Source organism: Eptatretus burgeri, chromosome 3 (genome assembly GCF_056783735.1).
Source record: "Eptatretus burgeri isolate ZD-2024b chromosome 3, Ebu_testis_v1, whole genome shotgun sequence".
Lineage (NCBI taxonomy): Eukaryota > Metazoa > Chordata > Myxini > Myxiniformes > Myxinidae > Eptatretus > Eptatretus burgeri.
Window position 1 is genome coordinate 118,016,147 of NC_140963.1, and position 17,167 is coordinate 118,033,313.

General features: G+C 42.7%; 1 protein-coding gene across 18 annotated transcripts in view; it reads right to left on the reverse strand.

The window, feature by feature from the left end:
• The window catches only part of LOC147030812 (protein prune homolog 2-like), a 124,630-nt gene that overhangs the window by 35,467 nt on the left and 71,996 nt on the right, over positions 1 to 17,167 (reverse strand). For 17 of the 18 annotated variants that reach the window (XR_015056518.1, XR_015056517.1, XM_085875256.1 and 14 more), the window contains 5 exons: positions 17,013 to 17,095; positions 14,786 to 14,995; positions 10,453 to 10,635; positions 1,611 to 1,713; positions 233 to 364 (listed from right to left, as the gene is read on the reverse strand). Coding sequence is in view for 16 of the 18 variants with exons in the window: in XM_085875256.1 (XP_085731382.1) it covers positions 233 to 364; positions 1,611 to 1,713; positions 10,453 to 10,635; positions 14,786 to 14,995; positions 17,013 to 17,095 (711 nt within the window). In the remaining 2 variants the exon portion in view is untranslated. The remainder of the gene's footprint in view (positions 1 to 232; positions 365 to 1,610; positions 1,714 to 10,452; positions 10,636 to 14,785; positions 14,996 to 17,012; positions 17,096 to 17,167) is intronic. The other variant, XM_085875259.1, reaches the window with a different exon arrangement.

Genomic DNA, 17,167 nt, shown 5'->3' on the forward strand with positions numbered 1-17,167 from the left:
TATCATCATCATGAGGCCACCTCCAAACCAACAATTGAAGTTTGGGATTACAACTTCAAATTTTTTTTTTTTCCGCAGCCTCAAAGTCTTACAAATGATCACAAGAAATTGCACAAAACAAAACGCTATTTCTTTCAAATACATTATCCCAAGTTGGACAATGGAACAATAGAACAATGAACTGATGATTACAACAAGATCATGCAAAATAAGGGTGAGCAGTTGAACTTACTTGCGATCTATCATCTGGTAACACCGTTTGAGCCAACCGATACCCGGCATCCGTCGGTGAGGTGTTGCTCCATTCAGGTATACAATCAGATAATTCTCAGCAACAAGAAGCTCCAATGTACTGATTACGTACCTGTAAAACGTGTGTGCATCGCATTAAACTCACTTGAATTACTTCTTGTTCCATATTAGTTTGCTTCTTTTCCTATCCAGATTTGAAAAAAAAGGAAATAAATAATCAGTGTCATGCACATATTTTTTTTCAAAATTTATTAATTAAGATCAATGCAATGGAGCTTGGTACAAATATTTTTTATTTTTATCGTGGTGAAAGGCTCAGAGAAATTTTTACCCATATCATGGTCTCATAGCATGATGCAGAGATAGCATACCTACCTTTGTGCCATCTAGTCTGGGTTTGATTCCGACCTGACTTTAAATTGGCAGAGCGCTGCTTCACAGGCAGGTTAGTTTCACCATGGAGTGTGCCTTACCTCGGATGGACGTCCAGCTGGGTATCCCATCCACAAGCATTAGCCGGTATCTATCAAAGAAGAGTAGGTGAGTTATTGCCAGCACCTCTTCTTTTGTATGCAGCACAAGGCTGTGGGGTCGTATCCTGGCTGAGGGCATGGCCGTGCCGCTGATGCAATGCCCTTCGTAGGTTAGAGCAGGAATCTGTAATTTGTTCGATAGCTCGCCTACTCTTCACAAAGGACACCGTGGGATCTTTAATGCACAGCAACTCATGCCGGCAGACGGAACGCCAAGTTTAACGTCCATCCGAGGGACGGAATTGATGATGAATCTTGCCTGTGAAACACTGAGATGACAGTTTATAGCTCGGTCGGGATTCTAATCCAAGGCTAGATAGCTCAGAGGCAAGTGTGCATGCCTGTAGGCCATCCTGCCAGCCCACAGGCACCCCTGAACAAAATTCCAAATTCAGGCATCAACTGTGGGTAGGTAGCAAATGGTCTGCCCTTCTCTCGGAGACTCCTTCACAACAGGGTTACACTCATGCTTGCTATCTCAGTGTGATTGCTGTATGGGTAGCAGCTCCCACACAATAAACAAACTCCTTTGGGTTCACATGTCACCCACTAATTGGATACCTTCGGCTACACAGGCAAACCTTAACATACGTCACATGGTTCAAGGACATGAAGAGGCATGTTAATAGAGAGTTCCATGCTACGTGTCAGGTTCGTGTGTGAAGGTCATTTTGTTACCTTGCGTGTTCTACAAGCCTCATCAATGAGTGCAAGTCCAGCACAAGTAGTGATCAGTGTACAAAAAAAGTGAAGAAACGAGATGCTTCTCAAAATACCGGAAGATAGCACTAAATGTGGTGTTGCATGTCTGTTGGCATCACGTACAGGAAAAGGTTTTCCATTATGTGGCCGTAGTTGGGTTGTCGGCTGTCAGGCAGGAAGCATGCTGCGAATACGATGACGGCGTTTAGTCCCTCCCCGTAATAACCTGCGGTTCGGTTTTGAGGGGGACAGGTTTATTGTGAAATCAATTCAACAAGGTCTTTGAGTTTAGTCACCAAGCACAGCACCGAACTCATCGGTGACATTGAACATAGTCAGACGTATGCCAATACACAGGAAGTTGCAGTTTCGCAGATTTAAAGTGTTCTGAAAGGCCAAAAAAAGTCCACCAGACGGAATTCGGCAAATACAAGAACAAAATGTGAAAACGTCATGAATGAAGCATTCAAACAAATACATGATAAAAACGTTTTCCCTGGTTGCTCGGGCTGCAGTGGAGAACGTGGGAAATCCGTCAAAATTACTAACAGCCTGATCCAGTGCAAGCCGAACGGGAATGTTGGGTAATTGTGTCACGTGTAAGGTAAGCTGGGTGTCTACATGTATGTGAAGTAGTGTAGGTGTTGTTGGCTAAAGCTGCAAGCCACAAGTAAAAGGTTTGAACAGTGAGACCTGGTGAGATTACATCTCCCTGCTTTACTTCCTTTATTATAATCGATTCACTGTGTTTATGAGGTCTCTTTTTTTTTATACAAGATCGAGGCTCATGGAAGAGCCGGAATTAGAATGGATCAAGACATAACATGGCAAGGAATTGGGGGGGGGGAGGACACAGGGGATAGACAAGATGGATACAGATGCAAACTCTCAGGAAGGAGAAAAACTGGAAACTTGGAAAGAGGTGGGCTTGGGGAAGGTTAACAGGGGTATAAAACATCATGGTTTTGGATGGGGGGGTGATCTGAGATGGTGGTGAACAGCTGTCTTGAAGACCTGGAGGGTATAATGAGATTGTAGAGGATGTGGATGTTGATTCCACAGGTGGGATAAAAAGAGGAACGCACGAGTGGAGGTTAGCACTCATTTGTTCCTCTTTTAGAGGGCAGATGGTTCAACGGCAGAAAGGAGTTGGCAAAAGTCTTACTCTAGTAGTGCAGTTGGTGGTGTAGTGCTTCTAATGCTACCTGCAGGGCTGATTCAAATGTCATTTCATCATCTGCAAATGCAACCCGGAGAGGCTTGTTGTATTCTCAACACTTCTTCCAATTGATTTGGTGTACGTATGTGGTCCATGGTGTGAAGTATAACACTTCTGAAACCTGCTTGCTCTCGTGCATAGTTGCTATCTCAAGTGTATTCCAGTCTGTTAGTGAAGCAGTAGGCTGATCGGATGGTATAAGTAGTTCTTAAGATCTCTTTTGTCTCCTTTCCTGAAAAGAATCAACAACATCTTTGCCTCCTATTCTGGTAGAACTCTTCCTTGTTGTGTACAAGCTGTGCATAAAGAGATCCTTTGCAATCATTTCATCCCCGTCCATGATGGTATCGATGTGTATATCATCAGGTCCTTGTGTCCTTCCTCTTTTCATTTCTTTCAATGCACGTTTCATTTCCCAACTTTTATCACCTCGAGTATTGATGGAGTTCACTGGAGTAGCTGCTCTCCTATAGTTACCTCCACCACCAAAAGGGGCCGAAGGCTACGTTTTCACCCCTGTCTGTCAAGATACATAACATGATACATCAACAAGTTGTGCATGGATTATTCAGTGGATGAGTTGGGTAGGTCACAAGAAGAAGCCAATCAGATTTTGGTGAAGGTCCGGATGCAGATTACAGGAGCCTTATCCAGTATAGGAGCCTTCATCAGGTGTTTCCCGTCCACTGGTACATAGTCCCATTATGAACAAGTCACCTCCCCCAAGAGAGTTTTTGCCTATAAGAGTTATTATGATCTTCTGTTTCCACCTTCCCTGTCTGATTGTCCACCCCACTGCCTGGCTCCCACCCCAGATAGCTTTCCCTTCATTCCTAAAGCTTATATTGTCCTCCATCATTTGCCTATAATCTTTTCTGTGTTGTATTTTCTGAAATAATCTTTCAGATTGCTTTACGTATTTAAGCGTTAAGATGACATCAATTTCATTTTTGGTATCACCATTCGGACTCCTCCTTGGCAACGTTCTCGATGCACTTTTCTTTTGAAATGTGTTCTATCATTATTGCCGATTGCAAAATCCACTGAGCATCTCCTTTCATGCCATGAACGTGTACCAAAGTTTCCTATTACTTATAATGCATTTTCATCCAGCTTGTGTCCAACTTTTGCCCCACTATTAAGATGTCACCTACTATAAAGTTGTCATGTGCTTCCTTGTGTTTTCAGCAGGTCTGTTGTTCCAAGGAATATTTTTTCCACTCTATCATCTTCCTGTGCTGATGTCGGTGCACACACAGTACTTAGATGATCTTTTCTTTGTATTTCTTACTTCGTTTCAATGTGATTTGTGCCAGATGCTCATTCATGCCTTTCACTTCACTTAACTATTTTGTCTGACTGATGGATAATGAATCCTACTCCCGCTGTGTTCTTGATTTCTGTACCGATGCAGTGGAAGTGTTCACCATTTTCAAGTGCTAAAAATTGCGGTTTCTCTAACTGCTAAGTCCTATAATGTTCCAATTTATTCCTTCAAGTTCCTCCTCCAACTGAAGTAGTCCATCATCTCCTCGTATGAATGTAATGTTTTATGTAGCACCTCTAAGTTCCAAAGGTCGCCTGTCTCAAACCAGGGATTCTTAGCACCTCTGCTCCCATCCTGAATGGTCCACAAGCTTAGCCCAAGACGAATGAGTTGCAAGCGAATAGGGGCCAATTACTGTTTGACATATTTGTGCTAGATTGGACCTACCGCTCCATGCTGGACTCGTGCAGATTATAAGGGGGACTTTTTTTATTTTGGAGCGTTCCATCAAGATCGATGACAATACGAAGCTGTGAGCTCAATCTGCCTGCCTATTTTTCCCATGGGTGGAGATATTTTAGCAATATCTGGAGACAACGCCATTTCTGGTGGCCTTTAGATGCCATGCCACAGTATCGTTACAGTTATTGAGCCTTGTGCTATTTTACAGGGATATCGGTGCCACATGTCACCCCAGCGCATTCTGCCCGAACTGACTACCATTATGACATACTCGATCTGGATCTAAAAAGCCTTTCTGAAATGCAAAATATGACTTAACTCATTGAAGCAAGCCAAGTATAACTCGGTTTAAATATGAACAAAACAAAAGACAATGATGAATGTGGGATAGATTGCTGACTCACCAACTGGGCATCCTCTGTCGTGTAAGGTCCTTCCTTTGCAAACTTGAACTCCTATCCACAGACAAGGCCTTCATCCGCAGCTTGATGGAGTACTGCTTTCCCCATTTGGGCTGGTGCCCCTGCCTCCCACCTTGCTCAGATTGATGCCATGGAAACCAAGGCCTCCAAGATCATTGGAATCTCCCGTGGCAAAACTGAGTCGATGGGCCTATTACTTTTCCATCGCAGACGGATCGGTGGTCTCGGTCTTCTACCACCTCCTTTCTGATGTTGCACCTTCTGCTATTTCGGTGCTTTGTCATCCCCCCCCCTTCCAACTCCCCTCTCAAGGTTTATGCAGGGTGCATGTGGTCCACCATCAACCCCCCTTCTGGTGAAACTCCCAAACTCCAGAATCACTGCTCATCTCCACTCATTTGTTCCTCTTTTCTCCCATCTGTGGAATCAACTTGCACATTCTCTTCAATCCAATTCTTCCCTCCAGGTTTTCAAGACAGCTGTTCACCACCATCTCAGATCATCCTCGCTCCAAAACCATATTTTCTTCACCTGTTAACTCTCCCCAAGCCCACCTCTTTCCAGCTTTCCTGTTTTTCATTCTTCAGAATTTGCTTCTGTATCCAACCTGTCCCATGCCCTGTGTTCTCCCCTCGTCCTCATTCTTCCTTACATCCCTCATCTTTGGAGTCTATCTCTCTCTATTTTGTTTCTCAACCCCACTGTTGCGTTTCTCTCTCTCCTTCTCCTGTTCGTTTTGTTCTGTTGTGTCCTGATCCGTTCTATGTTCTAACTCTTGCATGAGCCTCGACTCTGAATAACAAAAATATAAAGATGAACTTACGAAGAAGAGAAATTAGTCTGTTGTAAAACAAATTCCAGGAGCAGTCAATGTTTGGAGCTGATTTAATGGACCTGTCTTGACTGGAGAGAGAGAGAGAGAGAGAGCGGATGTTAAGCCACATCAATAGGTTTTACCAAATTGCTATACACATCTGCATATCAGGGGTTCTCTGATGACTGCCATAAAGATGGCCACACATGGTCAGAGGAGCTGAGGAGGAGTAAAAGTTTCATATGACAGGTTGCAGTAATTAATGGTTGCCATTTGGAGAGACGTGTGTCAGAAAAGAAACAGACCAAGACCAGTAGCTTCACAGAATGACAACTACCAGGCTATATACCGATGAAGGTCAGTCAACATCAAGGCAGCTGGCATGGTGGAATTGAATGTCTCCACAGATTAGGAAGAGCTAACAGCGGTGAGTGGAGAGCGAGCAGTGTGTCAATGTTTGTGGAGTCATCAGAATTGGGGGACAATAGACCATATAAAGAAACACTACATTGTTAAGGAGAGGCACACAATCCAAACGTACTCCATGGCGTTGGGAGTGACCAGTGAGGGGTACAGATTATGACTGAGGGAGAAAAGGCCATGTACAGCGATAGCCCCACCAGTAAGAGAATTAGGCTCGTCAGAGTGAAGGAGACAATAACCAGGAAGACAAAGAAAGAGTCCAAAACATTCTGTGGAATAAATGTTGCCATTAGACAAACGATATCTGGTTTAGCTACAACAGCCTGTATGAACGGATGTGTGAATTTGGAGCGCAGACCACCGATATTGATGGACCAGAAGGTGAGAGAGGAGGAAGTACCGACAGGAGAACACTGGTGAAGGTGAGCAGGGACGGGATGTGTTTTTTGCTGGTTTGATCACATTTCTGTTAACCAAGTTCAGCAATGCGTACTTCATGGTGTTCGAAGGTGAACAAGGGTTAGATGAGTGTGTCGAGTTGTTGAGGACTGTATGTGCGAGTCAGGAGTTGTGATGTAGCTCTGTAATCGAGTTGGAAGCAGGAAGTATTGGAGGAGGTGAAAGGAAAAAATGGATGTGATCATGACTTGTTTTGTGAGTAGGAGAGGCATTACAGAATATGGGTGAATGAACATGTAATAATAATAATAATAAGAGAAACGTTTTTTCCCCCTTGTTAAAAAGAGACACCTGGAGTTTTTTTGATCGTTAGTAAAGATGTTTGAAGAGAATAAGATGAGTAAGTAAAAAAAATAAAATAAAAAAAACTACAATAGGAGAAAGGACAGAGCAAGGTAAAATAAATAAGGTAGAGCAGATCATGGGGCATAGCACAGTTTATAAGGATGAAAACAAAGAGGAACGGATACAAACGTTTATACAAAGTGCCAAAAATACAACTTAAAGTCAAATTCTTGACAATCATCTCATCTTTCGAGGTCGATGAGTTAGAATAGAAAACAACACATCCTTCAATTAGGAACCGGCAGCAGAAGTTTTACATCAGGTTAAATGGACGATGAAAAAAAAATCTCATCATAAATGCATACTGATGGATGGCGACATTCGTGGGGGATACGTTCCTGAGAAATGCCGCGAATGTTGGGGCATTTTTCCAATGGAAAAATGGGGTTAGGTTCCTGACGGTTCATGATTCATAAAGGAAAATCAAAAATCCCGTGAACAAACGTGAATACGCCAGCGAAAAACTGTGAATACGCAAAAATAAACCGTGAATACGCCTGCGACCCCCCCCCCAAAAAAACCCACGAGTACGCCCTCACAAAACACGGAAAAACCCCGCAAATACACACGGGAAAAACCACGAAAAAGAACTCCATCAATACGCCCACACAAACTATGAAAACATGAAAAAACAAGTGGTGCCAGGCACAACAAAGCCCGCCCATTTATTGACGAAGTTATGAGCGAAAAACGATTTTGACCTTTTCGTGACCTGACCTTGACCTTTGACCTAATTGGACCCAAAGTTAATGGGGTCGTCCGAGGTTCATTACCCACCTGTGGATACAATTTAACAGTGTTTGAGCCGGACGTTTTTCCGTAAAGTTGTATTTTCGTAACCATGTTTTAGTTTTAATGGAAAATTTGTAATTTTGACGGATGGCCATGACCCCAAAACTTCAAACTCCACCGATCTTCACAAATATGCATTTTTCACTGGGTAGGATTATAAGTGACAAATAGAATAAGGTTCACTATAAGCTTAGTTTGAAGTAAATCAGATCATTTTTGACGAAGTTATGAGCAAAAAACGATTTTGATCTTTTTGTGACCTTGACCTTGCCCTTTGATCCAATTGGACCCAAAAGTTAATGGGGTCGTCCAAGGTTCATTGCCCACCTGTGGATTCAATTTGATAGTGTTTGCGAAAGCCGTTTTGCCATAAAGTTGCTAACAGACAGACAGACAGACAGACAAACAAACAGACAAATGAAAAATCGTGCTGAGCACGACACTTGGCGAATTAGTTGATCTTTCCGTGTGGTGGTCCAAGCTGTAATGTCATGGAATGTGTGGTGTTTATTTGTTCGTCCATTAATAAAATGACGTGACGTCACAAATAACAATTATCAGGCGCGCGTTGTCATGGTAACGGCAGCAGATTGAAAATTTTCACAACTCATTTAAAGCCACGATGTGACATTCAACAACTTATCATCGGTGCTTGTTGCCTTCGTTCTGATCATAGAAAATATTTGAAAATACCTAGGAACATTGCTTTTCAACCAGCTTTACGATCCCGTTATCAGGTTTGAAATATGTTGCAAAACAAAAATATGTATTTTATATGTGTGTTTTTCATGTTTTGGGTGACCCTGACCTTGACCTTGGGTCAATTTCGATCAAACTTTGTACACCTGTTAATATTACATGCATAAATAGACAGTATAAGTTTCAATATAATAAGTGCAAAACTGTTTGAGAAATAGCCATGTGTAATTCACAAAATTCCCCATTGGTTAATAATGGGCGATAATATAAAGTGATGCAGAATCCAGATCCTGATCTTGAACATCACCAAAAGTCACATATCTTTTTGCACTGTGGATTTCTATCAGATGTTAAAATTTCATCCAAATCGGTGAAGAATTGTGACCTGTAGAACGAATAGAATTTTTTTTAAATCACGCCAATAGTTAAAAACTTTGACGTCATACGCTTGCGAAAACTGTGCATAATTTGTACTACCATGCATTTTAAAACATTTACATATTCCATTGAAGTTTGTTTTGGCGTCAACAGGAAGTCGCTACGACTTCCGGTTACAGAGTTATGTTCAAAAGCTTGTTTTCACCTTTTTTGACGTAACGTCGTGACGTTAAGGCCGAAGTCACATTTGCTCTACGGCGAGGATACGGTGGCCGTACGCCCTCTGAATTGACAAACGTGCGGTGGCCACAGAGTTTCTGCGGTGGCCTCAGGGTGGCCCTATGCCGTTTGGCTATATTTTACAGGCCGTCAGGTCGCCGTGGAATTATAGCGCGGAGTTATAACTTTTTTTCATTTCTACGTTCGCCGTAGCAATTCGACAAGCCGAACAAAAAAAAAAAAAAAAAAAAAAAAAAAACTGGTAAAAATAATAATAATAATAATAATAATAATAATAATAATAATAATAATAATAATAATAATGAACCCACTCGTTACCGTCCGTCTGGCCGCACGTTCGCCCCCCTGCGGTTGCCTTGCGGGCACCTTGAGGCTACCTTGAAAATTCGATGGCCGCCGCAGGGCCCCCTTAAGGTCACCGTGCGAGATCAAATCAAAGACCGTACGGCAACACCACGTTTTCGGTCTCCACAATTTATAAATACGCCATGCGGCTCCCCGAAAAATAAAAACATATGTGACTGCTACATTGGGCGACCGTGGAAATACTGCGGCCGCCGTATAATTGCTCGTGGCCGTAGATTTTGGAGACCCCACGGCCACCGTGGCAAATGTGACTTCGGCCTAAGTGCGATTATGACGTGATTTGATCCCAGACTATTTCAGCAAGATTGGCTATCACGTGTTAAAATTTGAGAACGATTGCTTCAGTAGTTTCGGCTGCACACGAGCGTAAATATATATATATTTTTAATGATGTCAATCGGCAAAACTTTGACGTCATATGCTTGCAAAAACTATGCGTAATTTGTAATAAGATGCATTTAGTAATCATTTAGATATTTGGATGAAGTTTAATTTGGCGTCAACCAGAAGTCGTCACTTAGTTATGTCCAAAATGTGTTTTCACGTTGTGTGACGTCATGTCATGACGTTTCGTCCGATTAAGACGGGGTTTGGACGAGGACCGTCTCAGGTGCATAAATTTAAGAACGACTGGTCCAGCCGTTTGGGCTGTAGATGACCGGACAAACAAACAAACCAACAAACGGAACAGGCCAACATACTTGACAAAATCGAAGATTTCACAAAGTAACCAACCGGAAGATTACAATATCCCATTCCCTCCCTCCGGGGAGGGGGGGCGGGGGGGGATAAAAACAACGAATACACAAAGCACAGGACTGCTAATGTAGAAGCAGGTCACATTTTTATGAACCACGAATGCACGAGGTCCGTGAATAGTAAAACCAAGAATGTTGGGGTCCAACAGTAACTAATACTAACTTAAGGATGGTGTTTGTTTAGAGAGAAAAACACACACACACACACACACACACACACACACACACACACACACACACACACACACACACACACACACACACACACACACACACACACACACACACACACACACACACACACACACACACACACTTTACCTCCATGCGACAGCACTTTTCGGTACGGCTCAATTGCCACCATGTCAATGCGGAATTCTTGCTCTCCAATGATGACAGAACGCCAAAGTCTCTCATCCATACCCTCGTTATCCACTTCGCGCTCGTCTTTTGATCCTGCCGGATGCTTTGCTCCCAAATGATTCTCCGTTATAGGGGTGTCGTCTGCAGATGTAAGGATTACGAGACAGAGTGGAAGAAGGATCATTAGTTTAGAAACAGTTGGATGAAGAGGGTGATCATTTTGATGAAGAAGTGAATGATGGCGAACACACTCCCACCACCAGGAACAGAGAGATGCTCAGTATATGCCTAAAAAAATAATACAAAACGAGAATGGCACTTGGTAGAGCACATCCCTCTGTCAAGCTGAACAGTTTACATTTTGTATCCCACTGATTGGCCCGATCTGCATCCTGACCTTAACCAAAATATAATGAGCTTGTTCTTGTAACACACCTAACCGTCCTGTACAACAAGTTTCGGCTGAATCCATCCATAACTTTTTGAGATATTGTGCTATATATCATTTTGGCCCCATCTCTCAATGGTGAAGAATCACTTTTTAAACTAGAAGGGCACTTGGTAGAGCGCATATCTCTGCCACGTAATGCCTGATCCACGAGAACATATCAAGCCCAATACATTTTTGAAACATCATGCTTTACAGTACTCTATCATTTTTGGCCCAATCTCTCAATGGTGAAGAATCACTTTAAGTATTAAATAATTCTCGTATCCAGATCCGGATTCGGATCTTCACCAAAATTGAATCAATTCTTCCTTGTCACACACCCAAACTGTCCACAAGTTTCATCTGAATTCGTCCACAACTTTTTGAGATATCTTGCGATATATCGTTTTTGGCCCTATCTCTCAATGATGAAGTATTAATTAAAAAATTCGAGTAGTCTGATCCGGATCCAGATCTTCACCAAAATCTAATCACTTCGTCCTTGCCACACACCCAACCTGTCCGCAAAATTTCATCTGGATCTGTCAACAACTTTTTGAAATATCCTGTGCACAGAGAAACAAACAGACAGAAAGGGGTGAAAACATAACCTCCTTCACCTTCGGTGACAGAGGTAATGAAAATAAATTAGAGAAAGAAGCAATCAGAGATGGCAGACCCTCAACAGGATGTCTTTTGTGTGATGTATTTTGTGTGGCACGTAATTAATAAGACATATTTCGAACTGCTACTTTATCACTGCTGGTTGGCAGTCGTGATGACTGGGTACCAATACGTACCACTTTGATGCAACCTCGCTTTGATCGGACACCTGACCCTGACCCATGACGTTCTTTTTTAATAATTATTATTGATTTTTCAATTGAATTCAGAATGGGATTAAAATATATTCCATTCAAATCAAGTGGAAGACTAAATAGGTACAGTCCTGCATTGGAGTAATCAGAAGGAACCCAAACAAGCAAAAAGCCAAGATGAAGTCATCAGGAGGAACTTGGATAGGGTTCACATTTCAGCTGCTACTCCTCTACCCTCAAACCCATCCAGGCACAACCAAGTGAGCCTTATTCAAAAAATAAAAAAATCAAAAAAAAATCAAAAATACCTACTTCAAGAAATTAAATAATTCTGGCTGTCAGACCATGGGTCCGATCAAGTTGAAATTTAAAACATGTATTGACCGTCACTACTAGATCAGAAACGTGAGGTTTCACAGAAATTGATTAAGCAGCTCCAGAGAAAACATTATTTAATAATTTTTTTCAATCCAATATGGCTGCCAAACCATGTGACCTATCAATTTTTCCTTAAACTTGTACACCCATCGCTTCGGGAACATTTGTGTGAAATCTCCCCTCGATTTGTCCAGCTGTTCTGAAGAAGATTTTTTATCAGTTTTTGGGTAAATCCAATATGGCTGCCAAACCATGTGACCTCTGACATCACATGTGTGAACCTTTTGTTCCTCATGGATAGACGTCATACATGTAAAGTTTCGCCTTGATCTGTTCAGCAACTTAAGAGATCATTTTCAAAGGTTTTCTTGTTTTATTTATTTATTATTTTTTAACAATGTGGCTACCGAATCACGTGACCGATGACGTCATGAAATATTTTTCTGTGGACCATTTTATCCCGAGATGACCGTCAAAAATTTTAATACTGATCAGATGAAGCATTCTACATATGCAATTATGACGTCACAACGAAGGAACCTATCACGTCATCAAAAAAAAAAAAAAATCACACTCATTCCCCATGAAGAGTACTTGCCGTGTGCCAAGTTTCAAATTTTTTTTGGTGCGGTTTCAGAGATGCAGAGGTCCAAAGTTTTTCCAACATGGCTGCCACACCACGTGACCTATGACATCATAATTATGATTAAAACATTCTACATGAGTAGTCGCACCGGTGGTGAAAATTTCCTCGCAATCCGACAGGCGGTAACGGAGAAAAACACAAAAGATCTGTGTGGACAAACAAGCAAACAGACAGACAAACAAATGGACCCAAACACGATACCGTCTCCTTCGGCACGAGTAAAAATTGTATCAGGATTCGGATGCGGATCTTCACCAAAATCGAATCAATTTATCTTTTTCACACACCCAACCTGTCCGCCAAGTTTCGTCAGAACCAGTCTATATATTTTTGAGATATCCTGTTCACGGACAAACAGGGGTGAAAACATAACCTCTGTCCTCCTTCGGTGGAAGAGGTCACTGGAGATTTCATAGAGTACCTTACTCTGTGCACGGTTTGGAAAAAAAGGACGTGGGCGGGGTCTGCGAGCAGAAAATCTGATTGGTCGGGATGATGTGAAACGCCATAATATTTTGTCCATGTACTGCTAATAAAAAGGTTTTTAAAAGTGCCAACAAGGTGATTTGTGTTCGACAGTGTTAAAATATATAATTCAATTGAAATAAAATAAAGATTTTGTAGGTTGTAGAAAAAAAAAAGTTTGAAAGTGTAGTCAGTCAGTCATTGTGGTTGTGGTTTTTTAATTTTTTTATTTTATTTTTTACACCTTATTTAACCTGTTTCTTCTTCATGCGTGTTGTTTGTGTCCTTTATGACGTCCTTAAAAACAGCCAGTCTCCTGTTTGAAATGATGTTCAATTGTGTTTGACTGCCAGACAGACGAATAATATAATCTCATTCCTCTTTGCGCACGTGCGATCGGGACGGATTCAGAGGCAAAATTCTGCTAAACTGGTTTGTTTTCCGATTAATGTCGAAAAGATAACGTTCGAGTGAAATCGAGTCGTCCCTCGATCGTAAATTAACGTTTGTAGATGGACAGGCAGAAACGTGAAGCAATTGCTTAACCCCGCTGTTCACTTCGCCTGTGTGGGGTAATTATGCCTTTACGTTACGGCCTTTCAGGGTCAATAAACCCCTCGTTGTGCGTATAGAGAACCACGATCATTGCACACCGTCAATCGTGAACACGGATGATGGCGATAGCTGCAAGCAGCTGGAACGAGTGCTCACGGCCTGAATGAAGGCAATTCACATTGAAATGTCCAAGTGGCAAAGATGTGTGCACGAGTGCGTGTCGCCCGGATAAGTGAAGTGGGACCAGACGAATGCCGATGAGGTACGAGTGGTGCAAGTGGGTTCACCGTTAGGTGGTGTGTGAGAGGGACTTCCTGATGGAACGCGAAACGAGCATTTTTCTCTTTGAGGAGAAGCTGTCCATATTGTTGAACACAAATGTTTACACGATCCAAGCTGGAGACCATTCCCTGACACATTCAACTGCTCACTTGCTCAGGTGGCCATTAATGTGATCAAGTTTCTCGATTATTTTCCGATGTACCATACACTGTTGCAGAGCGTCGGTGCTGCCGAAGCATTTTCTTGGCAAGAGTTGTTTTCGGTGGTTTGACAATGCCTTTGCGGAATTTGTTTGTGGTGCCGGCGATAGCTCGCCCACTCTTCACGATGGTATCTTTAGCGTCCACCAACTTATGACGTCAGACCTGACGTGCAATTTGACATCCATCTGAGAGACACGCACATTGATGAATCGCTCCGCCATTGAAACACTACCATGTCAGTTTGTAGCTGGGTTGGGATTTAAACCCAGGCTAAACAGCTTTGAGGCGAGTGTGCGTACTTCCAGGCCATCCTGCCAGCCTAGTATCTCAATTAGGTGGGTTCAAGTAACACCGATGAATACTTGGCAATATGAACGATTGTGAGTTCTACAAGTATGTGGTGTTCATCAATGCGAGTACTGTCGATTAGTTGAAGGGGAACTGATGAGTTAGAGAGGTGTGGTGCCATTGCTGTGTGTGAAGGGCATTGCCCAATGCCAGGTGATGGACTTACTCTCCCACTCGAGCTCGGCGCTGTGTGCATAATCGATGGACTCTGCCTCATCCGGTGTGTCCAAGTCATCCACGTCAAAATCCAGGTCGTCCGGAGTTTCCGCATCAGACGGTAGAGAGCCTTCGCTTTGATCCAGCGATAGGCTGAAGTCTGGGGCTTGGAGCTTCCGTTTGTGTCGCTCGGTAGAGTGGGCACTCATGCTGTGTACATCTGTAAATGGGTAGGAGGTGGGGGTTGCAGGGAGGGCTAAGTATTTCTTTCATTGGTAATTATGCCACAAAGAAGCGTTAAAATTCAAACTCCCTTCATCATCAAGTTCACCAAACATTATGAAAACTGCATCACCCCATGAACAGAACAACCTTTCCTGAAAGTGTTCCGGTATCTTGTCAAGGCCAGGATACATTCAGTCCGGGTACCAAAAGGAAGACACATTGAAGCACACTGAATCCGGGACACCAGGGACGGCAGGGATAGCTCATTCGGTGGTGTACTCGCCTCTTAGTGTAGTTGATAGTAGAAAAATCGTGCAAATTATGATACAAGCAAATTTGGCATTTTTGTTCTGCAGGGCTTTCTGATCAAATCTGCCTGATTGGCCATTTGAAAATCCAAATTTTGAAGGAAAAAAAAAAAAAAAAAAAAAAAAAAAAAAAAACTTCAAAAAAATTTGAAGTCACAGCTGGCTGAAATTCTTGACGTGTAGGTAAACATCCCAGACAGAGAACCAAGGGGAGATGCAGTCATCATTGATGGCTCAGCACTTATCAATGTCCAACCTCCACGCACTTCAAAGATATTTGATGACTATGCGAAACAAGACATCATCCCAAAGGTGGAATCCTATGGTACCAGGTACGAGAGGGTGGACATAGTGTTTGATGTGTACAAGAAGTCAAGTCTGAAGGCAAGGTCGAAAAGGGGGCAAGGAATCAGAAGAAGAGTGACAGGAACCAGTAAGACCCCAAGTAACTAGAGAAGCTTTCTTCGAGATGACAGCAACAAGACTGAGCTGTTTCACTTCCTTGCGGAAAAGATGTGTGAAGCACAGACGACGAGCACAGTCATTGTCACAAAAGGAGGAGATGCCATTTGCAACACAAGGAAGTCACTGGATGCTGTCTCCATGTTGTCATGTAGAAGCTGACACTCAAATATTTGTGCACGCCAGGGATGCAACGACAGATGGTAGCAAGTCCATTATAATTAAGGCTAATGACATGGACGTATTAGTCATAGCAATATCTGTACTGCCATCCTTACAGGAACTTGGTCTTGAGAACACGTGGATTGCCTTTGGCCAAGGAGCCAAGGCACGATGGATTTCAGTTCATGAGATAGTTTCTGCAATAGGGCCTGAGAAAGCTAGAGGGATTCCATACTTCCATACGTTCACTGGATGTGACGTCGTGTCTGCCTTCCATGGTAAAGGGAAGAAAACTGCATGGCAGACTTGGAACGTCTTTGATGACGTTTCTGAAACATTCACCAATCTCAGCCAGCATCCAACATTGATTCGTGATCTTGACTTTTTTGAATTTTTTTTTCTTCAAATTTTTCGAAATTTGGATTTTCAAATGGTCAATCAGGCAGATTTGAGTAGGATCCCCTGGAGAACAAATGTGCCAAATTTGATGCTTGTATCATCATTTGCACGATTCCTCTCAAAAATTGCTGTTATCTGCCCCACTATCTGAGGTGTCTGGTTGTGAACACGGTTGCCAGCTGAGTGAAATCCGACTACAACTGCCACACTGGTGGCATTGCCCGGAAGAGGGCATTAAAAGGGGTGCAATCTCCAGATATAAAGCCGGCTATCCACTGTGCATTTCAAAGATTCCAGGTGGGAATGTTTCCAGCAATGTTCCACGGCTGACCCAAAGAATCCGGGAATATTTGAGGCCATCAACGTAGTCTGTAGTTGTAGTAGTAGTTGTAATCGTAGTACATTGTGTGCTGGTACATGTACAAAAAGTTTCCTTGTGCTAGCTCTTGGGAACCGTACACAAATTACGTACACAATAGAAAGGTGTGGGGGGGGGTGGGGGAGAGGGGAGGGAGTAGATTGGAGTGAAAAGATCAAGGTGGGTCAAAATTCCCATCATTTTTTGCATACGTAATTATGTAAATGTTCTCGTCAGCACAGGTGGAAGTGCAGAGCGATATTTTGCTGCTGGCCCACAAATCGCGACGTCGTGACCGAAGAGATCGCGAGTTTGAAACCGACCTTGTTGTCCGTGCTGCTCACGTGCTGCTGAATCTTCTTCCTCGTGCAGATAAACGTCCATGGCTAGTCGTTCAGACACGAGCCTGGTGGACATAATAATATGAATGTCGATGTAAAACACGGGCCATCCTTACATTGAGGACACAGACAAGAAA